We start from the raw sequence: 21,893 nt of genomic DNA, 5'->3' as shown, positions 1-21,893 counted from the left end.
TATTATTATTATTATTATTATTATTATTATTATTATTATTATTATTATTATTATTATTATTATTATTATTATTATTATTATTATTATTATTATTATTATTATTATTATTATTATTATTATTATTATTATTATTATTATTATTATTAGTATTATTATTATTATTATTATTATTATTATTATTATTAATATTGTTATCATAAAAATTATTTTAAATTTTGTTATTATTTTTTATTATCCTTTATTTTTGTTGAATTCCCCCTCCTAACATTTTCAGGCAACACTTTACATTACAGTGTATAAAATTTAAAAATAAATTTATTTAACATTTTTTTGGTATTTTTTTATTTCAATTATTATTTTTTTAAACAAAACTTCAAGGTAAATAATAATTTTTGGTTTGTTCTAGTTTCTGTACTTTGAAAAATATAATAATAAAATATTATATATGTATAGATATGCTATAATAAACATATGTATGTATTTGTATGTGAAGGAAATGAAAAACATAAAACTACAAAAATATAATAAAAAAATATTAAAAATTATACATTAATATTAAACTACATAACTTTGGCACCCTTAAATTATATTTATAAGAATAAGAAAGTAACGAGAGAGCGAAGAGTAATTCATGGGTAAAAAAATTGGTATTTACACATAAAACTTAAAAAATATTCTAAAATAGCATATATGTATGTATATGTATAAATGGCAAGAGGGTAACAATATTCTATTTGAGCCTAGACTTCACAAGGACTGCTTAAGGTTTTATTATTCCTTTTTTATATATTATTGTGTCTTTTTTATTTCTTCCCTAAGCATTGAGAAAATTATGGCAAAACTTAACATTTAATTTCATTTTCTTTAAATCGTTTTCACAAAAGCCTTTATGTGTCTGTGTGTGTGTGTTTGAGTTTTCTAAAGGATTTATTTCATTTTTAAAACTAATTGCAAAAGGAAAGTAAATTAATCTATTTTTGATGTAAAAAGTAAATATTCACAGAAAACAGTTGCTTTGTTTTAGGCAAGTTTTGTGTTTCTCTTTTTTTTTTTTTTGGTTTTTTTGTGTTCATTAAAAATTAATAATAATCTCTTTTTCAGTTTTTATTCTGGGGTTTTACAATTCATTTCTGTTTCTATTCCCATTAATGAATGAATTACAAAGAATGTAACTATGTAGGTAGGTATAAAATATATATTTGTAGGTTTTTTCATTTTTTTGTATAAAATCACAAGTAAAGTTTTCTTTTTTTTGTTTCTTTTGTAAATGGCACTTCTTTTTGTTCTTTTTGTTGTTGTCTTTTGTTCCTTGTTGAGTTTTTGGAAAATTCCTTTTTTCTTCTCCCTCTTCATTTTGCCTCACTACCTCCCATTGGTGTGGAGACATTTAAACTGCTACCCGAAGGTGATGATGAGCCAGTGGTCCCAGCTGTTGCCGTGCTGGCCACGGCATTGTTCATTTGCGTCTGCACCAGCAACATGAGAATTTTATTCATTAAATTATCCGCCTCCGAATCTTCCATGCTATTGAGTTTGGCCGATATGAAACCACAGAATTTGGAATTTAAAACTTCACGCACTGTCTGGGGCTGGGCCATTATATCGCCCATTAAACCGTTATGCGTTAGACCATTGGCCATATTCTGAGCCCGCAAATGACGATGTTGTTGCAGCATTTGGCCATCGTATTCATCCTGATCCTGGTCATCATCGTCGTCGGCATCGTTATCCTCCTCGCCGGTACTATTCAAATGTTTACGTCGGCGTTTCAGCGGTGGTACCCCACCACTGCTGCCATTAATACCCGCCCCACTCGTCGTGGGCGAGTGATGGGAATTCAATATCAAAGGATAGGGGAAATCTGCATCTATGGCTTCCAATTCTTCTACCTCATCTGAGCCTTGATTGCTTAGGGCCGCCCCCTCATCGCCGCTACGCACTGAGGAGTTATCCAAATCATCGTAAGTATTGTTTTGTCCAGTGGAGGAATCATTGCGGGTCGATGAGACACGGCTATCGTTGTGCAATAGTTGTTGGTGTTGTTGCAGCTGGTTTCCCGAATGTTGCTGTTGTTGTTGTGTGGCATTATTATTATTATTAGATGCATGTGATGATGTGTGCTGGTGTTGATGGGCCGGGGCCGGATTGAAGCTGGCTCCCAAAGCTGCTGCCAGTTGTTGTTGATGTTGGTGTACCACCGCATTGGGATTTGTATTTTGATTAGACAAATCCAATTCGGATTTTACGTTATAATAGTAATCATCGCCGCCACCGCTCATATTGAGATTCGATGAACATTTGGAGAGATTCAAGGCGGAATCATTAAACGATGAATGCATTGAATTTAATTTGTAGCTGTTTTTGTTGTTGCTGTTGTTGTTATTGTTATTAGCTGCAGCAGCATTGGAGATGTGTTGGGCCAACGCCGTGAGATTGAGACCTAAGGGGCCACTGTGCTCCAGAGCATGTGAGCCACCTCTGAAATGGAAGGAAAGAAGAAGAAGAAATAAATAATTAGAAAATTTGTAACTTTTTCAAAGTAAAGTTAAGATTTTAAATCAATTTTTATAGGAAATTATTTTAACGGTCTCTACTAAGAAGTAGAGACTTTTTTCAATTATCAATCTTATATTTTTAACTAGTGGAGACTATTTGTATTCGACATATAATGGACATATGGATTGTTGTTATTGACATAACAAAATAGTGGAGACTTTTTGTTTCAATTTTTTTGTAAGTGGAGACAATTTCTTTTTCATAAATAGCAAGTATTTAGATTATACTCTACACAATGACCCCAAAAAAACTAGACAATTATTCGAAAAATAACAGAGTGGTGACTTTTTGATTATTATTATTATTATTTATTTATTTATTTTTTTTTTTTTTTGAGATCAATGATTATATTAGTATACTTTAAACAATGAAAGCAATGACCCCTTCATTGCTCGAAAAATAACAGAGTGGAAATTTTTTGATTCGATTTTTGCTTTTGGAGACCATTGTTTTTTTTATACATATTGATTATTCAGAGCATTCTGAACATATTGGCTTCCGGAACAAGTACGTAGCTCCTACAATGTCAAAGTGGAGACTTATAACATAGATTTTTACTTAGTGGAGACTATTTTTAGTTCGCACATTAAGGATATATCGATTGTTCTCTATACAAATAACTCAAAAATGAGTTCCTAACTCGCAAAATAACAAAGTGGAGACTATTTATTTCGATTTTTTTGTTAATGGAGACCATTGTTTTCTTACATATTTTGAATATTTGGAGATTAATTAACAAAGCAACATAAAAAAACTATTTTCTATCTCTTAAAATGACAAAGTGGAGACTACAAATCTTAAATTTTACTGAGTGGAGACCACTATTTTTTCACATATATTGAATGTTTGCATCATTGCCAACACGATAAAATAAAAAACGAGTTGTTCACTCATAAAATCAAAAAGTGGAGACTCTTAATATCGAGTTTTACTTAGTGGAGAGTATTTTTATTTTGCATATATTGAATATTTGGAGAATACTTAACACAGTAACGTTAACAACTTTTTGCTAGCTCTTAAAATAAGAAAGTGGAGACTTCTAACATTGATTTTTACAAAGTGGAGACTAGTGTTATTTCACATATATTGCATATATACATCATTGCCAACACAATGAAATCAAAAACAGGTTTTTCACTCATAAAATCAAAAAGTGGAGACTCTTTATATCGAGTTTTACTTAGTGGAGAGTATTTTTTTTACATATATTGCATTTCTTGAATTTTCTCAACACAATGATATCAAGAACGAGTTGATAACTCAACAAACAACAAAGTGGAGACTTAATACTCGGATTTCTACTTAGTGGAGACCAGAATTTTTTCTTATATATTTAATGTATATAGTCTTCTAAAGCAAATAAAATCAAAAATTAGTTATTTTCTCAGAAAATAAAAAAATGGAGACTATTTCTATGATTTTTAATACGTGGAGACTATTTTTATTTTACATATATTGAATTTTTGGAATTTTCTGAACACAATGCAATTAAAAACGGGTTGATAATACGGATGAATAAAAAATTGAGACTCTGTAGAGTTTTCAAAAAACACTTAAAATTATCACTGATTACTAAATAAAGAGACTTGGATTAATTTATAAAGAGCATATGAATGTTTTAAATTAAAAAATGACCAAAAAATTTAAAGAAAAATATTGAGTAATTTCTGGAGACATGATATAATATGTGTTGATTTGAAGCCATGTGGAAATTAAGAAGGAAACTCATTTTATGATAAACCAAAAATCCCAAATAAAACCAAAATATTCTGCGGAAGTCCTATAAGAAATATGGTCCCCTTATAATTAAAAGGACATGTTTGTCTCAGAACAGCCAACAAGAACAAATCCACTACCTGAACTTAGGTAGTTTATATGTTTATGGCTTAAATCTCAGCGACTCGTATGCCAGCCAGCCGGCTTTTCCGCTCTGCAATCTAAATACAGGACTCTTCTTATTGTTCGAACCGGCAAATCCTTGACTCAATGTGTGTGTGTGTGCTTGTGTGTTTAAAAATAGTTCACACACACAGAACATGTTCCAGACACATCTGCCAAACAAATGTTTGTTTTACGTTGCTGAAATAAGAGCTCTTGAGAACCATGCATTCGCTGTCTTTCATTTCTGGTCTAAAAATGCCGAATGCCAACCAACATATGTAAAAGAACGAACAAATGTGTTCTTAAAGCGCATGCGTGCCTTTCAAAATATTTTGGGGCTCTATATTTGTCTGTCTATCTGTCCGTCTGTCTTTATGGCTTTCTTTTTTCATTTCAAGTATGGATACAAAAGAAAATCTCATGTAATTTGATATTTATACCAAAAAATATGTCTTCTTCTTGTTGTTGTTGTTGTTGAAATGTTCCCATTTAGCCTGAGTCCAATTAAAGGAAATACATTGTGTAGGATTTTTGTGTGTTTCGTTTTTAATGAATGAACGAACGAACGAATGCAGACATGCGTGAATGACTGAACTAATGTATGTATGTATGTTTGAGTGTTTGCTTGAGGGGTGGGTGTTGTCGTACCATTATTATTCATGGGAAAGTGCATGAAATTTGTTACATTTCCTTTTAAGATGGGTCAATACAATTGACATTGTGCATTATGCGGCTTCCTCTAAGTATGTATTCAAGGGAAAAATCAATGGAAACATTTGAATATTTTTTTTTCTAAAAATATCACGAAGTTGTTAGGATTTTTCGTGGATGTTTGGGAAATGTGTGTACATGTCAAAGTAACAGATTGAATTTTTAGACACAAATTATTTTTTTTTTTTTTTGTCTTTTTGTACAATTTGTTAAAAACTCACCTTTACATTGTTTGTGGAGACCCAGTTATTATGGCTTAGAATGTTTATTCAAATTCCCTACAATATATTTTCAAAGAAAATTATTTAAAATTCTCCGTGAATTTGTTAGTGGAGATCTGGCTTTTATGGGTTGGAAAATTATATTGCAACCTGCAAATTTAGTTTCAAAGGAAAAGTGGTTGATTTTAACGATATTTTAAAAAGTGGAGACTTTTTGAAAAATTCCCAAATGGTTCAAAACCAATGTTTTTTATTGAAATAAATATTTCCAGATGCTTCTATTATTAGCAATTTATTTTATAGCAACTTAGACATTTTTCATTTAATGTTGATGATTTTTAACAAATTTTGGAAAAATTTGTAAATATTCTTAGTAAATATTTTTAGTGGAGACCTCCATTTTAAGGCCCGGGATATTTTTTTGTATCGTAATAAATCTAAATCCAACGACATTTTCTAATTTTGCGAGTGTTTAATAAATGGAGACTTTTTGATTTAAAAAAAAAAACTATAAAATCAATGCGAGTTTGCTAGTGGAGACCTAAATTTTAAGAGCTGGGATATTTTACTTCTTCTTATGGAGCCTAGTTTAAAAGAAAAATTATTGATTTTAATGATATTCAAAAAGTGGAGATTTTTTCAAAACTTCAAAATTTATAAAAAACATATAATTTCCTTCTATTATGTATTTCTGGTGGTTTTAATAAGTTATATTAAAAACCAAAATAGCCATATTTCAATAATCTTTTTGAATATGACAAGTTTTAAACATTTTTATTGAAATTACTGAATGAGTTTGTTCGTGGAGACCTGGATTTTAAGTCATGAAATATTCCATAGCTTCCCATAGAATGCATTTTCAAAGAAAAAAAGCTTAAATTTATGAAAATATAAAAATGTGGAGACCTTTTCCAAATCCCAAATTGTCCAAAACAATATTTCTTATTTTAATAAACATTTCTAGGGATGTCTAAAAACTCAATGAATATAGTTTTTTTATATTAATTTTTAATGATGACGATTTTAAATGATTTAGAAATATTTTATTAAAAATACTCCATAAACTTGTTAGTGGAGACCTGGATTTTTTGAAATGGGAAACTTGACTGCATCCCATAAAATATATATCCAGAAAAAAACCTTTGATTTAAGCAATGTTTTAAAAAGTGGAGACTTTTTCAAAATTTTAAAATTGTCCAAAATCATTGCTTTTCTTTGTAACATGTGCTACTCTAAGACATTGGAAGCCAACATAAATATTTTTCGGTTAAATATTGTTTTATTTTAAATTAAACAATAAAAATTTACAATTTTCGTATGAAATTCTATTGTGGAGACTTGTCATAAAACATATATTGTGTGTATTGAAAACATTTCCCTTACTATTTACAATTAAGAAATCATAACTTTTATGAATTTTTCAAGTGGAGACTTTTGTAGAGTTTTTAAACGAGCTGAACTATAGCCATGGTGAAAATATCTATTTTAAAGGCAGTCTATGAGCATTTTAGAATTAAATGAATTAAAAAAGAAAAAATTATCTCCAAAAGTCTCCACTTTTTATTTATACACAAATTCGAAAATATCCGTGCAAGAAATGGTTAATACACATATGCTTTAAAGCAATATCACTGGAAAAATCCAAGTCTCCACTGCAGAAAACATTAACATTTTTATTTACCATTAAAAAATCGAAAATTTTATAAAAATTCAAAAGTGCAGACTTTTATGGAGTTCTTAAAATCCATTGTACTGTAGCCACTGTAAGAAAATCGACTTCATTGAGTGTTTCGAGGAATTTTAGAAACTCTCCAAAAGTCTCCACTTTTTATTTATGCACAAAATCTGGCTCTTAAGGAATATCAATAATAAAAACCAAAAGTATTCACTGCCAAAAGTATTCACTAGCAAAAACCAAGTATCCACTGCCGAAACCTTTATCTTTAATATTTACCATTAAAAATCGAAATTTTTATGAAACTGTCAAGAGTGGAGACTTTTATAGAGTTCTCAAAATCCATTGGACTTTAGCCACTGTAAGAAAATCAACTTCAGTGTGTGTTTCGAGGCATTTTAGAAACTCTCCAAAAGTCTCCACTTTGTATGTATGCACAAAATTTGAAATTTCTTTGTGGAAAATTGTTAAGACCCAGGCTCTAAAGAAATATCAATAATAAAAACCAAGTCTCCACTACATAAAACATTGAACAAAATGCATTACAAAATTTGTATTATCGATAAATTAACAGAAAACCGCTGATATTAATTTTATGTTTGCATTCATTGTGAAATTATTTGTGTGTGTTTAAGAAAAAACCCACCTTAAAGAACCCTGACCAATCTTATCATCGCTATATTTAAAATTTCACAATAAACCGATTGCAATGATTTATTCAAATCCAACGTTCAAGAACATTTTCACTTTTAAACCATTCCCCTATTGTCAACAAATGACTCATGCCGCACAGGGTAGATTTTCTTAACAAAGACCTTTTACAGCCAGCCAGTCCGCACTCGCTCGATGTGTGGATTTTTTTTTTTTTTTTTGCCACAGCGCCAATGGCGGCAATAAAAACAGATCGTTATTTTTTTCGTTTTTGTATTGTACGTACAACAATCGTATCAAAAAGTTTATAATAATGTACATATATTTCCATATTCTCGGCCAGCGACAAGGCTTGTAGTTGTTTTTTTTTTTTTTTTTTGTTTTTATTGTGAGATTCATTGGTATTATTGTGTTGCTTGTTTCGATTCGTATTGTTTTTAATTATTTAAACAAAGTCTTGAGTTGAGTTCAGAATTATTGTCGACCATAACTAACACCAGCAACAAAACACAATGTAGCGCACATGTGCTGATGTTGGTGCTGTTGCTGTTGCCACTCGGCCCAGCACCAAAACAACCAGAAAATTAAATGATAAGAAAAAGGGGGTTTAAAAGAAACGTTACCATACCCATGTGTGTGTATGAGTGTGTGTTTGGTGTGACCACCAAAACAAATGAAGAATAAACTGCATTTGTGGACGGGATGTGTGGACTGACGCCTTTATATTCACCATGCGCTGGACGTTGATTTTATTTCCATATTTTTCTTGTGGTTTCGATATATAAATAAAAATGCCACCAACAACAACAATAATAATACATAATATTGGTCAACATTTAAGGGAACGGTTGTTGTGAAAAAAACGACAACATGGTGATAAAAAATACCACCACCCCATATGCCTGGCCTGGCCTGTGTGCACCCAAAACAATGTTTGTTTGGCTTTGAAACAAAAAAAATGTGTAAGAAATTCTAAGAACGTCAAACAAATACTTTAAGTGATAAGGATTTCTTTCCAATAAAAACAGCTAAGGGAATTATATTCTTTGAAAATTTAGGTTTATGATAGAAGTTGGCTTATATTTTATCAGTTTTGAAACTCTACACAAGTCTTAGTTTCTATGTTTATGACTCAAATTTGAATTTATTTTGCGGCAGATTGAATTTGAAAACCAATTCAGGCAAAAAATGCAAGTCTCCACTTTTTTAAAGTTAAAAAAAAAATTGTCTCCAGTTCTTGAATTGAATTAATTTGCGGGAGATTGAATTTGAACACCATATCACTCAAAAAATGCGAGTCTCCAAATTTTTTTTAAGATAAAAAAAATGTCTCCAGCTCCTTACTTATGTACGAATTATAAATATTTCTATTTTATTTTGCAGTAAAATGAGTATAAATTAAAAGTCGACAGAAGAATGCAATTCTCCACTAACAAAAAATTGGAGAAAATCTTCGTTAATTCTTTAATTATGACTTAATCGGATTTTTTTAAATTGAATTTCAAGTAACTTGAAAATAGATTCGCAGAAAAGCAAAAAATTGAAGTCTCCACTAATAAAAAATTGGAGAAAAATTTTGAATTATTCATTTATTTATGATTCAATTTCACATTTTCCCCATTTCTTTACTTGTGAATTAATTTTTACTATTTAAATTTTATTTTGCAGAAAAAATACAAGTCTCCACTTATAAAAATTTGGAGAAAATGATTGTAATTTCCTCATTTATGACTTAATCTCAATTTTTTAAAGCTGAATTTAAAGTTTTTCAAAAGAAGATCCCTACAAAAACAAAAAAACTAGGTCTCCACTAACAAAAAGTTGGAGAATTTCTCTCCACTTCTTTACACAAGATAGAATTTAATTTTTTTTTATTTTATTTTAAAGCAAATGAAAGGTAAAGGGACGTGCAATTGAAAAATATAAGTCTCCACTGATAAAAATTTGGAGAAAAAAGTCTTCATTTCTTTATTATTTTGTCCAATTTTAAATTTCTTGCATTTATTCTGCTGTAAACTAAGTATAGATCCTGAGGCAGGCAAAAAATCCAAATCCACTCACAAAAAATGTAAAAAAATTAAGCCAATTTTTTTATTTTTCATTAAATTAATTTTTTTTTTGTTTTCTTCTGCAACAGAATAAAAGAAGTCCTAAGGCAAGCAAAAAAAAACAAGCCTTCACTAGCAAAAAAATCGCCAAAAATTCAAGAGTATATGTATATCTTTTTTTTAAATTAAATTTAAAAAAATGTATTCATTTTCAATAGACCTGCAAACAAAATCTGGCCGATCAAGAAATTATATAATTGTCAAAAATTGAGTTGTTTTTATTTTATTAAGATTTGTTTTCTTAAGATTTGAAAAAAATTAACTACGATTCCCTTGACAATACAAAAACACAAGTCTCCACTGGCAAAAAATTACAAAAAAAGTTTCCAAACTTTGTTAACTTATTTAAAATAGAGAGAAACTTAAGCCAATCAGAAAAACTAAAATCCCCATTAAAATGTTCTCCACAATTCTCTCCACTTCCTTATTCACAAAAAATTAATTTTTTGAAAAAAAAATATCATTTTTATGAAATGAAGATGTATATTTTTTTCGAAGTTATAATTTTTGAAAGCAAATTAAAATTTGCCAAAATTTATACTTTTATTAACTCTACACAAGTCTTCACTCATAATTTATACCTCAAATGCAAATAATTTTGGTACTTTTATGAAGCAATTTATGTGTAAATTTATTTTCAAAGTAAAAGATCTAGTCTCCACTGCTAAAAAAATTATAAGGTTTCAAGAAACCCAAAAAAATGTAAGTCTCCAATAGTAAAAAAAACAAAATGTGTCAAAATAACCTCAGTATAAATATATTTCCAAGAAATTAGGATTTTCTAATTTAAAAATCTTAGCATTTGGATAAAATTAAACTTTAAATTATAAAACTTATAACTCTCCACTACTATATTTATGTAGCCAATATAACAAATTTTGCATTTTTGAAAGCTAATTCCAATTAATATCAAATTTTAATAAAAAATTCCCAAAAAAAATAAATTATAATAACTTTGTACAAGTCTCCAATAATTATTTATGCCTGATATTCAAAAAAATTGACATTTTTGTAAATTGAATTAGGTGTAAATATATAATCAATGGAAAAAATCAGGTCTCCACTAATAAAAAAATTAAAATTTTGTGAAAAAAAACCTGGTAAATGCCAAATTTAAATTTTGTGAACCACAATAATTAAAAAAAAATATTTTTAATTATTTAAATATTTATTTGCTCCAAAAAATGTTTTTGTTTATAAAAAATATGTACCCATCCAAAACAATTCCGCAGATTAACCAAATTAAATTCACTATTTAAATCAATTAGACGATTACCTATCTTAAGCTTTTTATTCATTGCGATGACACAGAAACCTTGATTCCATTTGTTTTCCTCTCTGCCTCTCTTCGGGGCTCTTTTGTTGTTGGCTTAATCAAATCCAACAACGAGCATCAAACAACGACAACAGCCACGAAAACAACAAATACAAATTTGAAAACAAATCAAAAAACAACAGCAACAACAGCAACAAATAACGGTGTAAAGTAAAGTGACATTTCACAGCGAAATTGAAAACAGCAGAAAAAATCCGTTTAAATTAATTGAGGTTGACGATAACTGTACCATCACCATCATTGCCGCCGCCATCATCACCAAAACACCAGAATTGCGTTTATTTCACTTCACAACGCCAGCATCCAGTAGTAGTAGCAGTACCTTGCATGATTTTCATGTACTCGAATGTATGTACGTATGTAGCGATTTATAGATGTTGACATGAATGTGTGTGGGGAGGAGAAACGTAGAACGATAGGAGCAGCAGGCGGCAGTAGCAGCGGCTAAAATACCAAAAAACCTCATACAATATGTACACATACTCACAAATCTACATATCCCCCACATACAAACATACATACACACATACAATTCGTCGGCGATGACATAGATGTATAGATGTTTGTAGTTCTCAACCATATTTAAATAGCAGAAATGTACAAAATATAAAACGGTTTAAGGCTGATAAGCGGACGGGGCAAAAATAATAACAACTAATCAACAACAAACACCCAGACAGACAGACAAACTGGCGAGAATGGTACGCACATACATATGTACATACAGTCAATCAGTCTTGCATCTATCCATTTTATTCGACCATCTCTAGCCAGCACTACCACCAGAGATGCACTCACACTGAACGTACAACAATAAGCCAAGCCGAGACGAGGCAGCCACTCTCACTCTCATTTCACCCGAAACGACAGGGCATAAACAGAGCATTTGCATCCCAATAATTTCAAAGAAAAAGCCCAACAGGAAAGAGAGAATGTGGAGGAAACCCTCCCTACCATATCCACAATTTCAGGGAACAGACTTTCAAGCCATGGCACGGCTAAATAATTGATGTTCGTTCAGCCAATTTTCAACAAACCCGTCATCACAATTGTATGCCAGCTACACTTTTGGGACCATATGTCGGTGGCCCCTCCAACATAAGAACCAACCATGAACGAGGCATGCTTGACATGATGCTGCTGCTGACGACGATCATGCTAACCAACAAAAATTACACATGCGAATGTGCCCACACACACACACTCACACATGTGGACTGGTAATCAGTGAAAAGTCTGAATTGAAATGAAAAGAGAATTAAGCCAAGCAACAACCGCTGCTACCCTCTTCTCTGTGTGAAGAGTACTGCTGCATGTTTTTCCCCCATTTGCCAAGATCTGTCTAACAAAAGAAGATCGGGTAGTAAGCAAATACTGTTAAAGAACCAGGCATACGAGTGCTCAGCTAACGACGAATGAATTCCATACTCACACAAGCATGGTTTACGAAGCGTTTAATCAATTGGCGGAAAAACTCAGATGAGAGGGCAGCGATCATCATATGGGCAGGGTATGGATGATACAGTGTGCTAAGAATGGAATTTTGTGATTATGGAAATAATTAGGAAGGGCTAGGAGATTTTGACATAATTTTGATTTCAGTTATGACATAATTTCGAAAACTCTACACAAGTCTCCACTTGATCAAATTTGGTCCGAATTATAAAAAAAAACATTTAGATCGTTTTAGAAAACCTAAAATAATATAAATCAATCAAAGAATTAAGTCTCCACTCGCAAGGTTTAGAATTTATCCATAAATATTGAATTTTAAGACCATAATTTACAACGATTTAGGAAATATTCGGTAGATTAAACATTACTGACAGCTTCAGAATCAAAAATTTCCAAATTTTGCAATTTTTTAGGAACTCTACACAAGTTTCCACTCATTAAAGTTGTCTCTAAACTATAGAAAAATTACATCAGTGGTTTTACGTAACTCAAATATTTTTTTTATAAAAATAAATAGGTCTCCACTCACAACTTTTCGAATCTGGAATATAATTTGCTAAGTTTATCAGTAAATGATTATAAATTTTAAGTTTTTAGGTAGTTTAAACAATTATGGCAAAATTTTGAAAACTCTACACAAGTCTCCACTCCTTCAATTTTGATCTTAAATAAAAGAAAACTAGTTAAATCACTTTAGGCAACTAAAAGTAATATTTTTTTAATAAAAATAAATAAGTCTCCACTCACAAATTTACGAAGTAAGGATTATACTTACGCATAATGTATCATAATTTTCAATTTTTCTGTTGATTAAACACTAAAGAAAGCTACAAAATCAAAAAATTTTAAATTTTCCAAAATTTTCAAAACTCTACACAAGTCTCCATTCATCAAATTTTGCTCTAAAACAAATGGAAAATACATACACCTTCTCAGGGAGCTAAAAGTAATATTTAACAATAAACATAATTAAGTCTCCACTCGCAAATTCAAAAATTTCTTAATTTTTTATATTTTTGAGAATTCTACAGAAGTCTCCACTTGTTCGAATTGCCTATAAACTATACAAAACGTACATAGATCCCTTTAGGAGGCATTAATTTATATTTTAAGACAAAAAATTATAAGTCTCCACTTACAAATTTTTGAAATTTTGAGTGATTTTATCAACTTATCAGTGAATGTTCAGTTTTGTGTGCCTAAAAAAGCAATATGAGTTAGAAGAATGGAAGAATTCACCCTATTTTTGTAATTTTGAAAACTCTTCAAAAATGGAGACTTTTTTGTTTCCTGCTCTAAATTATTCTAAATGCATTAAAACTACTAAAAATCCATTATTTTATTAAGTTTGACACTGGAAACCAAAATTTATAAAAAAAAAATATTGCAAATATTTACTTCTAGGGCCCTAAAGAAGCGACATGATCTAGAAAAATTAAAAATACACTCAATTTATTAAATTTGAAAAATTCTCCAAAATTGGAGATCTTTTTCTTTTAACTGGAAATGTTTGTATATGCTTTAAATCACATAAAAATGCCAAAATATATTGAAATTAAATTAATAAGTCTCCACTACCAAAAAAATGTTTAAAATCAAGCATTTGATGAAAAATTTGCGATTACTTTTGAAAATGGATCCAACTACCCATATACTGTCAAAGATGGATAAACTTTAAAAATTTTACAATTTCTAATAAGTCTCCACCAACAAAAATCTCTGAAAATCAATCAATTGAATAGAAATTTTCAACAAATATTGTTAAATAAGCAATTTTAGGTAGTAAGTGACAAAAATACATATTGTTTCATGAATTTTGAAATCTCTCCAAAATTGGAGACTTTTTGTTTTAAGCTGGAAATGTGTTAAAAGATCCCAAAACTACTAGCTACCAATGGAATTATAAAATTCAACAACATTTAAAATGTCCCCACTGAGGCAAAATACCTCAAATCAAGCATTTGAAGAGAAATATAAATGGAATTGTTTTACATTTGTGCTCCAGATTTGTCTCAAACACCGATGAACTCATTTTTACCCACTGTGCTCTCACGAACAAACCGTTGGAAATTATGACTTATACCGGCACACATATGTATGTCGATCTTTCCACCAGAAATTCATTTAAAATTGTCCAAGAAAAAAAAACGACGTTTTTAGCAATTTAGAAGCCATGTTTTCCTCAATAAAGACAAAGACCAGGCAAGCCAAACAGCCAGCCAGCGACCCCAAAATCGAAAGTATGTGGCAATAAATGTTTCCACACTTGAACGGAGCCAAACCAACAATTGCCATCATGTCTTACGATTTTTTGTTTTCTCGCATTTGGAGCAATTGTGCGACGATCCGACTGGGCTCAGTGTGATCATTGTTGTTGTTGCTTCTGTTGCCGTAGTACGTCGTGTTCTGTACAATGGTTCAATTACAATCCCAAATTGAAAAATAGCAACAACCGTTTGTCAAAACGACACAAGAAATGGGGGATGAAATTGTTGTGTGTGTGTGTGCGTGTGTTTAATTTTCAGTTTTGCGTTCTTGGTTTGTACGCCTTACTTTGCTTATTGTAAGGGCCTTATGGACGCGTTTAAATAGTTTGGCTTGATTTAAATGGATGATTGGATTCAACAACATCGTCGTCATAATAATCATCAGTTGGTCGAGTGAATTCGGCCTCGAAAGTGAAAACACACACACACGCGTGTTTTTTTATTATTTAATGCGATCGCAATAATGATCAGCCTCCACACAACACGACAAAAAATCGAGCTGTGATGACATGGCTTGGTACCATCAGTCATACATCTGACCATGTGTTGTAGTGGAAGAGAAGCTTCTGAGGAGGAGCACTGAGTGGGAGGAGGTGGTAGTGTGTTTTGTACTCGTCTTTTTTAAGAAGATTATTATTATCAACGTCGTTATGGCCCCGTTGTCGGTCGTTGTTAGCAGAGTGCCATCATGCGAACGAACAGCCGGCCGCCATTATTGAGAACTCACTCATCAACACAATACAACAAAAATTCACGTCATAACTGGGCGTAAACCATTTTGTCAATTGGGATGATGCTCCGTGCCGACTTTTTTTTTTTTTTTGCTTCACATTCTTGGTATTTGTTAAGTACTCTGGCAGGCTCAGTTATTTTTGATGGGGTGGGGGATAAATCTAATAATTAGTTGGCAATTGGGGATTAAATAGATACATATTTTTTAGAGGAATGTGTTCAAAGAGGCATGGATTTTTTTCTATTGTGGAAAGTCGGCAAAAGCTTTTTGGAAGGGTTAATCACAAAGGTATGTAATTTTTTGGGAAGGTGTTCAGTCATGATAAACCTTCAACTAATTAGTGTTATTAAGCTGAATGTAACCAATCAAAATATGTTTTTATAGCATAGTATTATAATATTTGGTGTTTCAACCACGAATATGTCACCAAAAATTCATATTATGAACATTTTGAAATCTCTCCAAAAGTCTCCACTTTTCATTTGTCACTCAAAATGTATAGATTTTCCTATATCGTAACACAATTAGCATTTTGCTAATTTTTTAAACTTATTTCTAGAGTCTCCACTAAGAAATAATTCTCAAAATTTACAAATAACGAAGATTTCTTTCTAGATTTAAAGTCACACATAAATTTGGAACTTTTTGATGGCAAAAGTTGATTTAGTAGTATAGAGTATTAATTTTATATATTTCCATAGCGAATATTTCACAAAAAATTCATATTTTTAAAATTTTTAAATCTCTCCAAAAGTGTCCAGTTTCAATTATTCACTCAAAATACACAATTTTGCCAATAACAATACACAACGATATTTTTTTTATTTTTTTGGACTTATTTTGAAAGTTTCCACAGACAATTACAGTTCAAAATTCTAGCGGAGATTTCTTAAAAGATTTGAAGACATATGAAAATCTGAACTATTTGATGGTAAAATTGATTTAATGGCATAGTAAAGTAATATTTTGTGTTTCAAACACGAATACGTTACAAAAAATTGTAATTTTCAAAATTTTGAAATCTCTCCAAAAGTCTCCACTTTTTTATTTTTTACTCAAAATGCACAAATTCACTAATACCTAAACGTAAATTTAATTTCTTTAATGTTTTGGACCTATTTTTTAAGTCTTAAAAATTAACGGCAATTTCTTGATATATTTGAAGACAAAAAATTGGCACTGTTTGATGGCAGTCTAAAAATACATTTAATAGCATAATACAGTTATATTTTATGTGAATATGTTACAAAAAATTATTATTTTTAAAACCTTTTCACAAGTCTCCACATTTTTTTGAAAAAAAAGAACATTTTAAAATTAAAATACTTTCCCCAATTTTTTTTTCTATTTGGAAAAAAGTTAAGCTGATTTAGAAAAAAATAGAAAACATTTTCTCAGCACTCCTTTTTTGAAAAATATTCCAAAAAACTCTAAAATAGCTAGGATTAGATCGCTAAATAAGAAATTCGCCAAATATCACAAAAATCAGACGTTTTGCAGCATTTTGGAAACTCTCCACAAGTCTCCACTCGTAAAATGTTAATGGGAATCGACTAGAATCCCTAAAAAATAAGTTTTGATTACATTACACAACCATATCATGTCATAAAAATAAGTCTCCACTCTTGAAATTTAAAGGAAAAAGAACTATAAACACTCAAAAACAGCCAAAAAAAAACTGACTAAATTATATTAAGAGCCTGTCTCTTCACAAAATAATTTAGCCTAAAAAATAAATTAATTAATAATTTCCAAAAAGTATTGAAAAATTACTTTGAAATTTTAGCTTTTTTTAAACAAAATTAACTAAAATGGCCGAGATACCAGATAAAACCAAGTTTTTCGGGTTGTTTTTAAATTCGCTACATATTAAATTAATAAAATATTCCAAAAATCAGACGATTTCTAGCATTTTAGAAAGTCTCCACAAGTCTCCACTTTCTATATATTCATTGAAGACGACTAGAATTATCACAAAACTATTATAGTGACATCAAACAAGTATGTTACGTCATAAAAAATAAGTCTCCACTATGAATAACACTCAAAACTGAAGAAAAATTGTTCGATTAAAAAAGTAATTTTCCCGAATTATTGTTTTTTTTTTTTAATTTGAATAAATATAACTCAATTTTTCAAAAAGAAAAAAAATAAATAAAAATAAAGAAAATTTCAAAACTTTCCATTTTTGGACCAATTGTCTCCAAAAATATTTAAACTTTTCAAAAATTTAAGAAATTCCCTAATTTTTTAGCCTGATTTCTATTCGGCTACGTAAGAAATGCATAAAATATCACAGAAACCGGACGATTCTCATGACTTTCGAAACTCTACACAATTCTCCACTTTCGAAATTTTAATGGGAGACGACAAAATCCTTTCAAAACGGTTTTAATTACAACAAACGAGTTTGTTTAGGTCAAAAAAATAAGTCTCCACTGACAACAACACTCAATACTGGTGAAAAATCTCTCCCCAACATATTTTTAAATATTTGAGTTCCTTATCTTTAAATTAATAAAAAATAGTTCTCTTCTACTCACTTTCTCTCGCGTATGACGTCGCGCAAAAAATCCATTGCCTCGTACAGACTCCATTTGGGCTTGAAATTATTACCCATCAGCTTGACATGGGCCAATTCGCGTCGATAGGATTCTCGCAGAGATTTAAAAGCTCGCGCCACACGCCTGCCGGGCGCATTGAACTCCTTTCCAATCATTTCCCATGCCCGATTCTTTTCCTCTTCGGCTCCCTTGAAATTGGGCAGACGTGAGTCCCACAAAATCGGGTTGTCGTGGACCATCTGTATCAGTTTCAGTTTGTCGGAGGCATTGCGTCGAACCACTGCAAGTAAATCGAGGGTAAATAAAAATTGTTCTTTGGTTAATACAGAGGTAGGTGAAGATGACGGACTACTACAACTAGCAGATGATGACAAGATGTTGGCTGTCTTTGTTGTTGTCGTTGTGCTCAAACAACAACAATTGTCTTTACTTGACTTAAGACTACAACATTTACTACATCTAGTGGTGGAGGTGGTGGTTTCTTCTGCGCAAGCCAAGGAGAAGTAACTGGCGGCAGGAGCTTTGGCAAGCTCCTTGGCCAGTTTCTTCTTCCTATTGAGAAGACTACGAGTTAGGGGACGATTTAGTTTGTAGGTCAACGCACATTTTTTGATTTTCTGTTGATGCTGTTGTTGCTGCTGCTGCTGCTGTGGATGCTGTTCCATCATCGATGGCGGCTGGTGCTTGGGCTTCAAATCCAAAGCCAATGCTATAGCGGCGGCTGAGGCGGCGGCGCTAGCACTCATCTCTTGTGAGGATCGCTGATGATGGCTAATGTCGTTGTTCAGATCACTGGTCGTTGAGGTGGGTGATGAGTTCAGAGATTTCAATAACTTTTTATGGCTCATCAATAAAATGTTTCAAAACAAAATCTCAGGAAAATTGTTCAATATTTTTTTTTTTTTTTGGTTTTTCAATTTATTGTTAACATTAAAATTGTTTATTGTGTTTTTTTAAATTATCCGTTCATTGATCTTTGGACTGACTGATTTGGTTTAATTTCAAGTTTGTATTTTAATTTCAATTCACTTTGTTTTCAAAACGTTCTTTTTGTGGAATTTATTCTTTGTGTTTTGATTTTTCACAATTATCACTTGGCTAGCCCCGTTTGCTTTTTGGCTGTCTTCACTCGCCTGCTTGCTGTGATCTACTACCCTCTCACGACCAAGTTTAAAACCCAACTAAAAGCCATCACTGCCAAAGACCAACCACCCCAGCCAGAGCCCGCATTTTTCAAATTTGTTTTTACAGCAAATCAAAAAAACCACGGCAATACAACTACTACGGCCTGGGAGGAGAGAAAGAGCAACAACAACAACGACAACACCAACGACGGCCACAAAGGGAACGCCATTCGCCGGCAGAAGCAACAGCGGCAGAAGAGTAGCCTATAACTATAAAATTCGTCTTAGACACAAAATTTATGCCATAATGCGATGATGACGGACGGCGACGATCAGTTCAGTTCAGTCCATGTCATACACACAACTGCAACAAAACGACAGGGGCAACAACAACAACAAACACACACACACTGTCGTCACAGCCACAACAACGGAGGAATTCAGCTCGGCAAAAACTCAGAACGCAAAACCTCTGCCTGCTGCTGCCACTCGAACTCGGTCGTATAGATTTACATTAACTTTGTCTAAATAGAATCAGTCGGGCGGTCGGTTGTACTCTTCGCCTTGTTCTTCAAACATTTAACAAATACTCGGGCATCGGACGACACACAGGGACAGGGACTTTGCCATTCACACAGACGCACACGTACTCTCGCTCGCACACACACACACACGGACTCACAGCCAGGCCACACTCTGTCGCACAACACAAATCATCTCCTCGAACTCTGAGTGGTGGCGAGAGCACAAAGAACAAAAACAAAACGCGACGACAACAAAAAATCACGCTTAAAATCGCCGTAAATTGAACTCTGGAAGCAAAACAAAGGCCAATGATGGCGGAGAGGAGAAGAGAAGCCTTTGGGTGGGCCTTTTTATGATGGGATGAATTTAAAGAGGAGGCTTTAATGATGATTTGGAGGTTTTAGTGATTTTGTAGCTTGGTATAGTTTCAATTATTTGTTGGAGATCCATTTAACTGGGTCCAAGCGAAAAATATTTAATTAATAATTTTACACCTGGGAGACATGCAACAATTTTACACAATATCATGCTACAGAATGTAGGTCTTTTAAGACCTCAAGTAAATAAATCAAGAACTTATTCACATTCTTTAGAAGTTTTAGTTAAAGAGCAAATAATTTATTCAAACTCAATTAAAAACAGCCTCAATTTGGAACGGGTAGGTTTTTTTATACCCTCCACCATGAGGAAAACTCGAATTGTAGCCATATCGATTGATGGCAAAATTTATAGAATGTTGGGTTACCTTTGCTTAGTACTTAATCCAGAATCTGAAGTAGCACTCCGAGAAGAGGTTTGTTTTTCAATTGGAATTTTCAAATATAAAAAAACACTTTTAGGTAGAAAAATGCAACCAGGACATACAGAACACCTAAAATATGACGGAATCGAGACATGTGCATTTATAACAAGTAAAAAAAGCTGTAAGTCCGGCCGGGTAGAACTTTGAATACCATCCACCATTTGGAACGAATTTGGCAATTCGCAAAAACAAATAAAATTCTTCGAAAATTCTGTTAAAATCGTTAAAATACTGAATGTAGCCATTATATTAGGGTCTATACGACGACGCGGACCTGCATAGGCAACTTTTGTCAACAGCCATTAAAAAAATCAAATGCGAAACTTGACAAAAAAAATCCGTAAGTAATAATCATCAAAATACCGAGTATAGGGAGGTACCGTTATATAGGGGCTATACCTCATATTTCTTTCATAGGCTGTAGTATCCAGTACGAACTTTAAATACAATTTCAGTAAATAATATCGCTAAATTCATCAACATACCGAATATCGAGAGGTACCGTTATATGGGAGGACTACGAAGGCTTGGACCATCGCAGACAATTTTCTGTCTTAGGCTGAAGTATCGATGACGAACTTCAAATACCAAATTTGAAACAATTCTGATGAATAATGTCGCTAAAATCATCACAATACCGAATGTCAGGAGGTATCGTTATGTGGGGGGCTATACGAAGACGTGGACCTGCACACACAATCTCCTGTCATAGGCTGTATACCCATTACGAACATCAAATACGAAATTTGAAAGAATTCCCGTGAATAATGTCGCTAAAATCATTAAAATACCGAAGTTCGGGAGGTATCGTTATAAGGGGGGCTATACGAAGACGTGGACCTACACAAACAATCTCCAGTCATAGGCTATAGCATCCATTACGAACATCAAATACCAAATTTGAAAGAATTCCTGTGTACCGTTATATGGGGGGCTATACGAAGACGTGGACCTGCACAGACAATTTTCTGTCTTAGGCTGTAGTATCCATTTCGAACTTCAAATACCGAATTTGAAACAATTTCGATGAATATTGTCGGTAAAATCATCAAAATACCGAATATCGGGAGATACCGTTAATATAGAGGCTATAACAAAACGTGGACTTGCACGGACAATTTTCTGTCATAGGCTGTAAGTATTCCTCATTGTTTTCTTCTTCTCATCCATTAAGCAAAGATATTTGACAATATATATAAAAAACATGATCGGTATAAATAAGGGCTCTTAGCCCCTATATAACGGAACCTTTTAAAGGATTTTAAAGGATTTAACATACTTTCT

The 21,893-nt window shown here is 31.9% G+C and overlaps 1 protein-coding gene across 2 annotated transcripts; it reads right to left on the bottom strand.

Moving 5' to 3' along the window:
* Window positions 1-777: 777 nt before the first annotated feature.
* LOC101890044 (myb-like protein AA) lies at window positions 778-19,529 on the bottom strand. 2 transcript variants are annotated; one of them, XM_005185979.4, is made up of 3 exons: window positions 18,763-19,529; window positions 18,138-18,438; window positions 778-2,478 (listed from the first exon to the last, which is right to left on the bottom strand). In XM_005185979.4, exons 1-3 carry the CDS (start codon window positions 19,004-19,006, stop codon window positions 1,350-1,352), a joined length of 1,674 nt encoding a protein of 557 aa, XP_005186036.1. In that variant the 5' UTR covers window positions 19,007-19,529; the 3' UTR covers window positions 778-1,349. The 2 variants fall into 2 exon arrangements, with proteins under 2 accessions (XP_005186036.1, XP_005186037.1); XM_005185980.4 differs by lacking the exon at window positions 18,763-19,529 and adding an exon at window positions 18,508-18,524.
* Between the last annotated feature and the right edge of the window lie 2,364 nt (window positions 19,530-21,893).

This window comes from Musca domestica, unplaced genomic scaffold (assembly GCF_030504385.1).
Source record: "Musca domestica strain aabys unplaced genomic scaffold, Musca_domestica.polishedcontigs.V.1.1 27, whole genome shotgun sequence".
Lineage (NCBI taxonomy): Eukaryota > Metazoa > Arthropoda > Insecta > Diptera > Muscidae > Musca > Musca domestica.
Note: the sequence above shows the minus strand (reverse complement) of the source record. Positions and strands in the feature narration are given on the sequence as shown.

Bases quoted from the DNA above. Each gene is read 5' to 3' on its own strand.
- LOC101890044 (XM_005185979.4), bottom strand. From the start codon at position 19,006: ATGAGCCATAAAAAGTTATTGAAATCTCTGAACTCATCACCCACCTCA. The intron at 18,439-18,762 runs GTGCGTTGACCT...ATTTACTTGCAG, and splicing joins TCAACAGAAAATCAAAAAAT to TGGTTCGACGCAATGCCTCC. The intron at 2,479-18,137 runs GTGAGTAGAAGA...CTTCCATTTCAG, and splicing joins GACGTCATACGCGAGAGAAA to AGGTGGCTCACATGCTCTGG.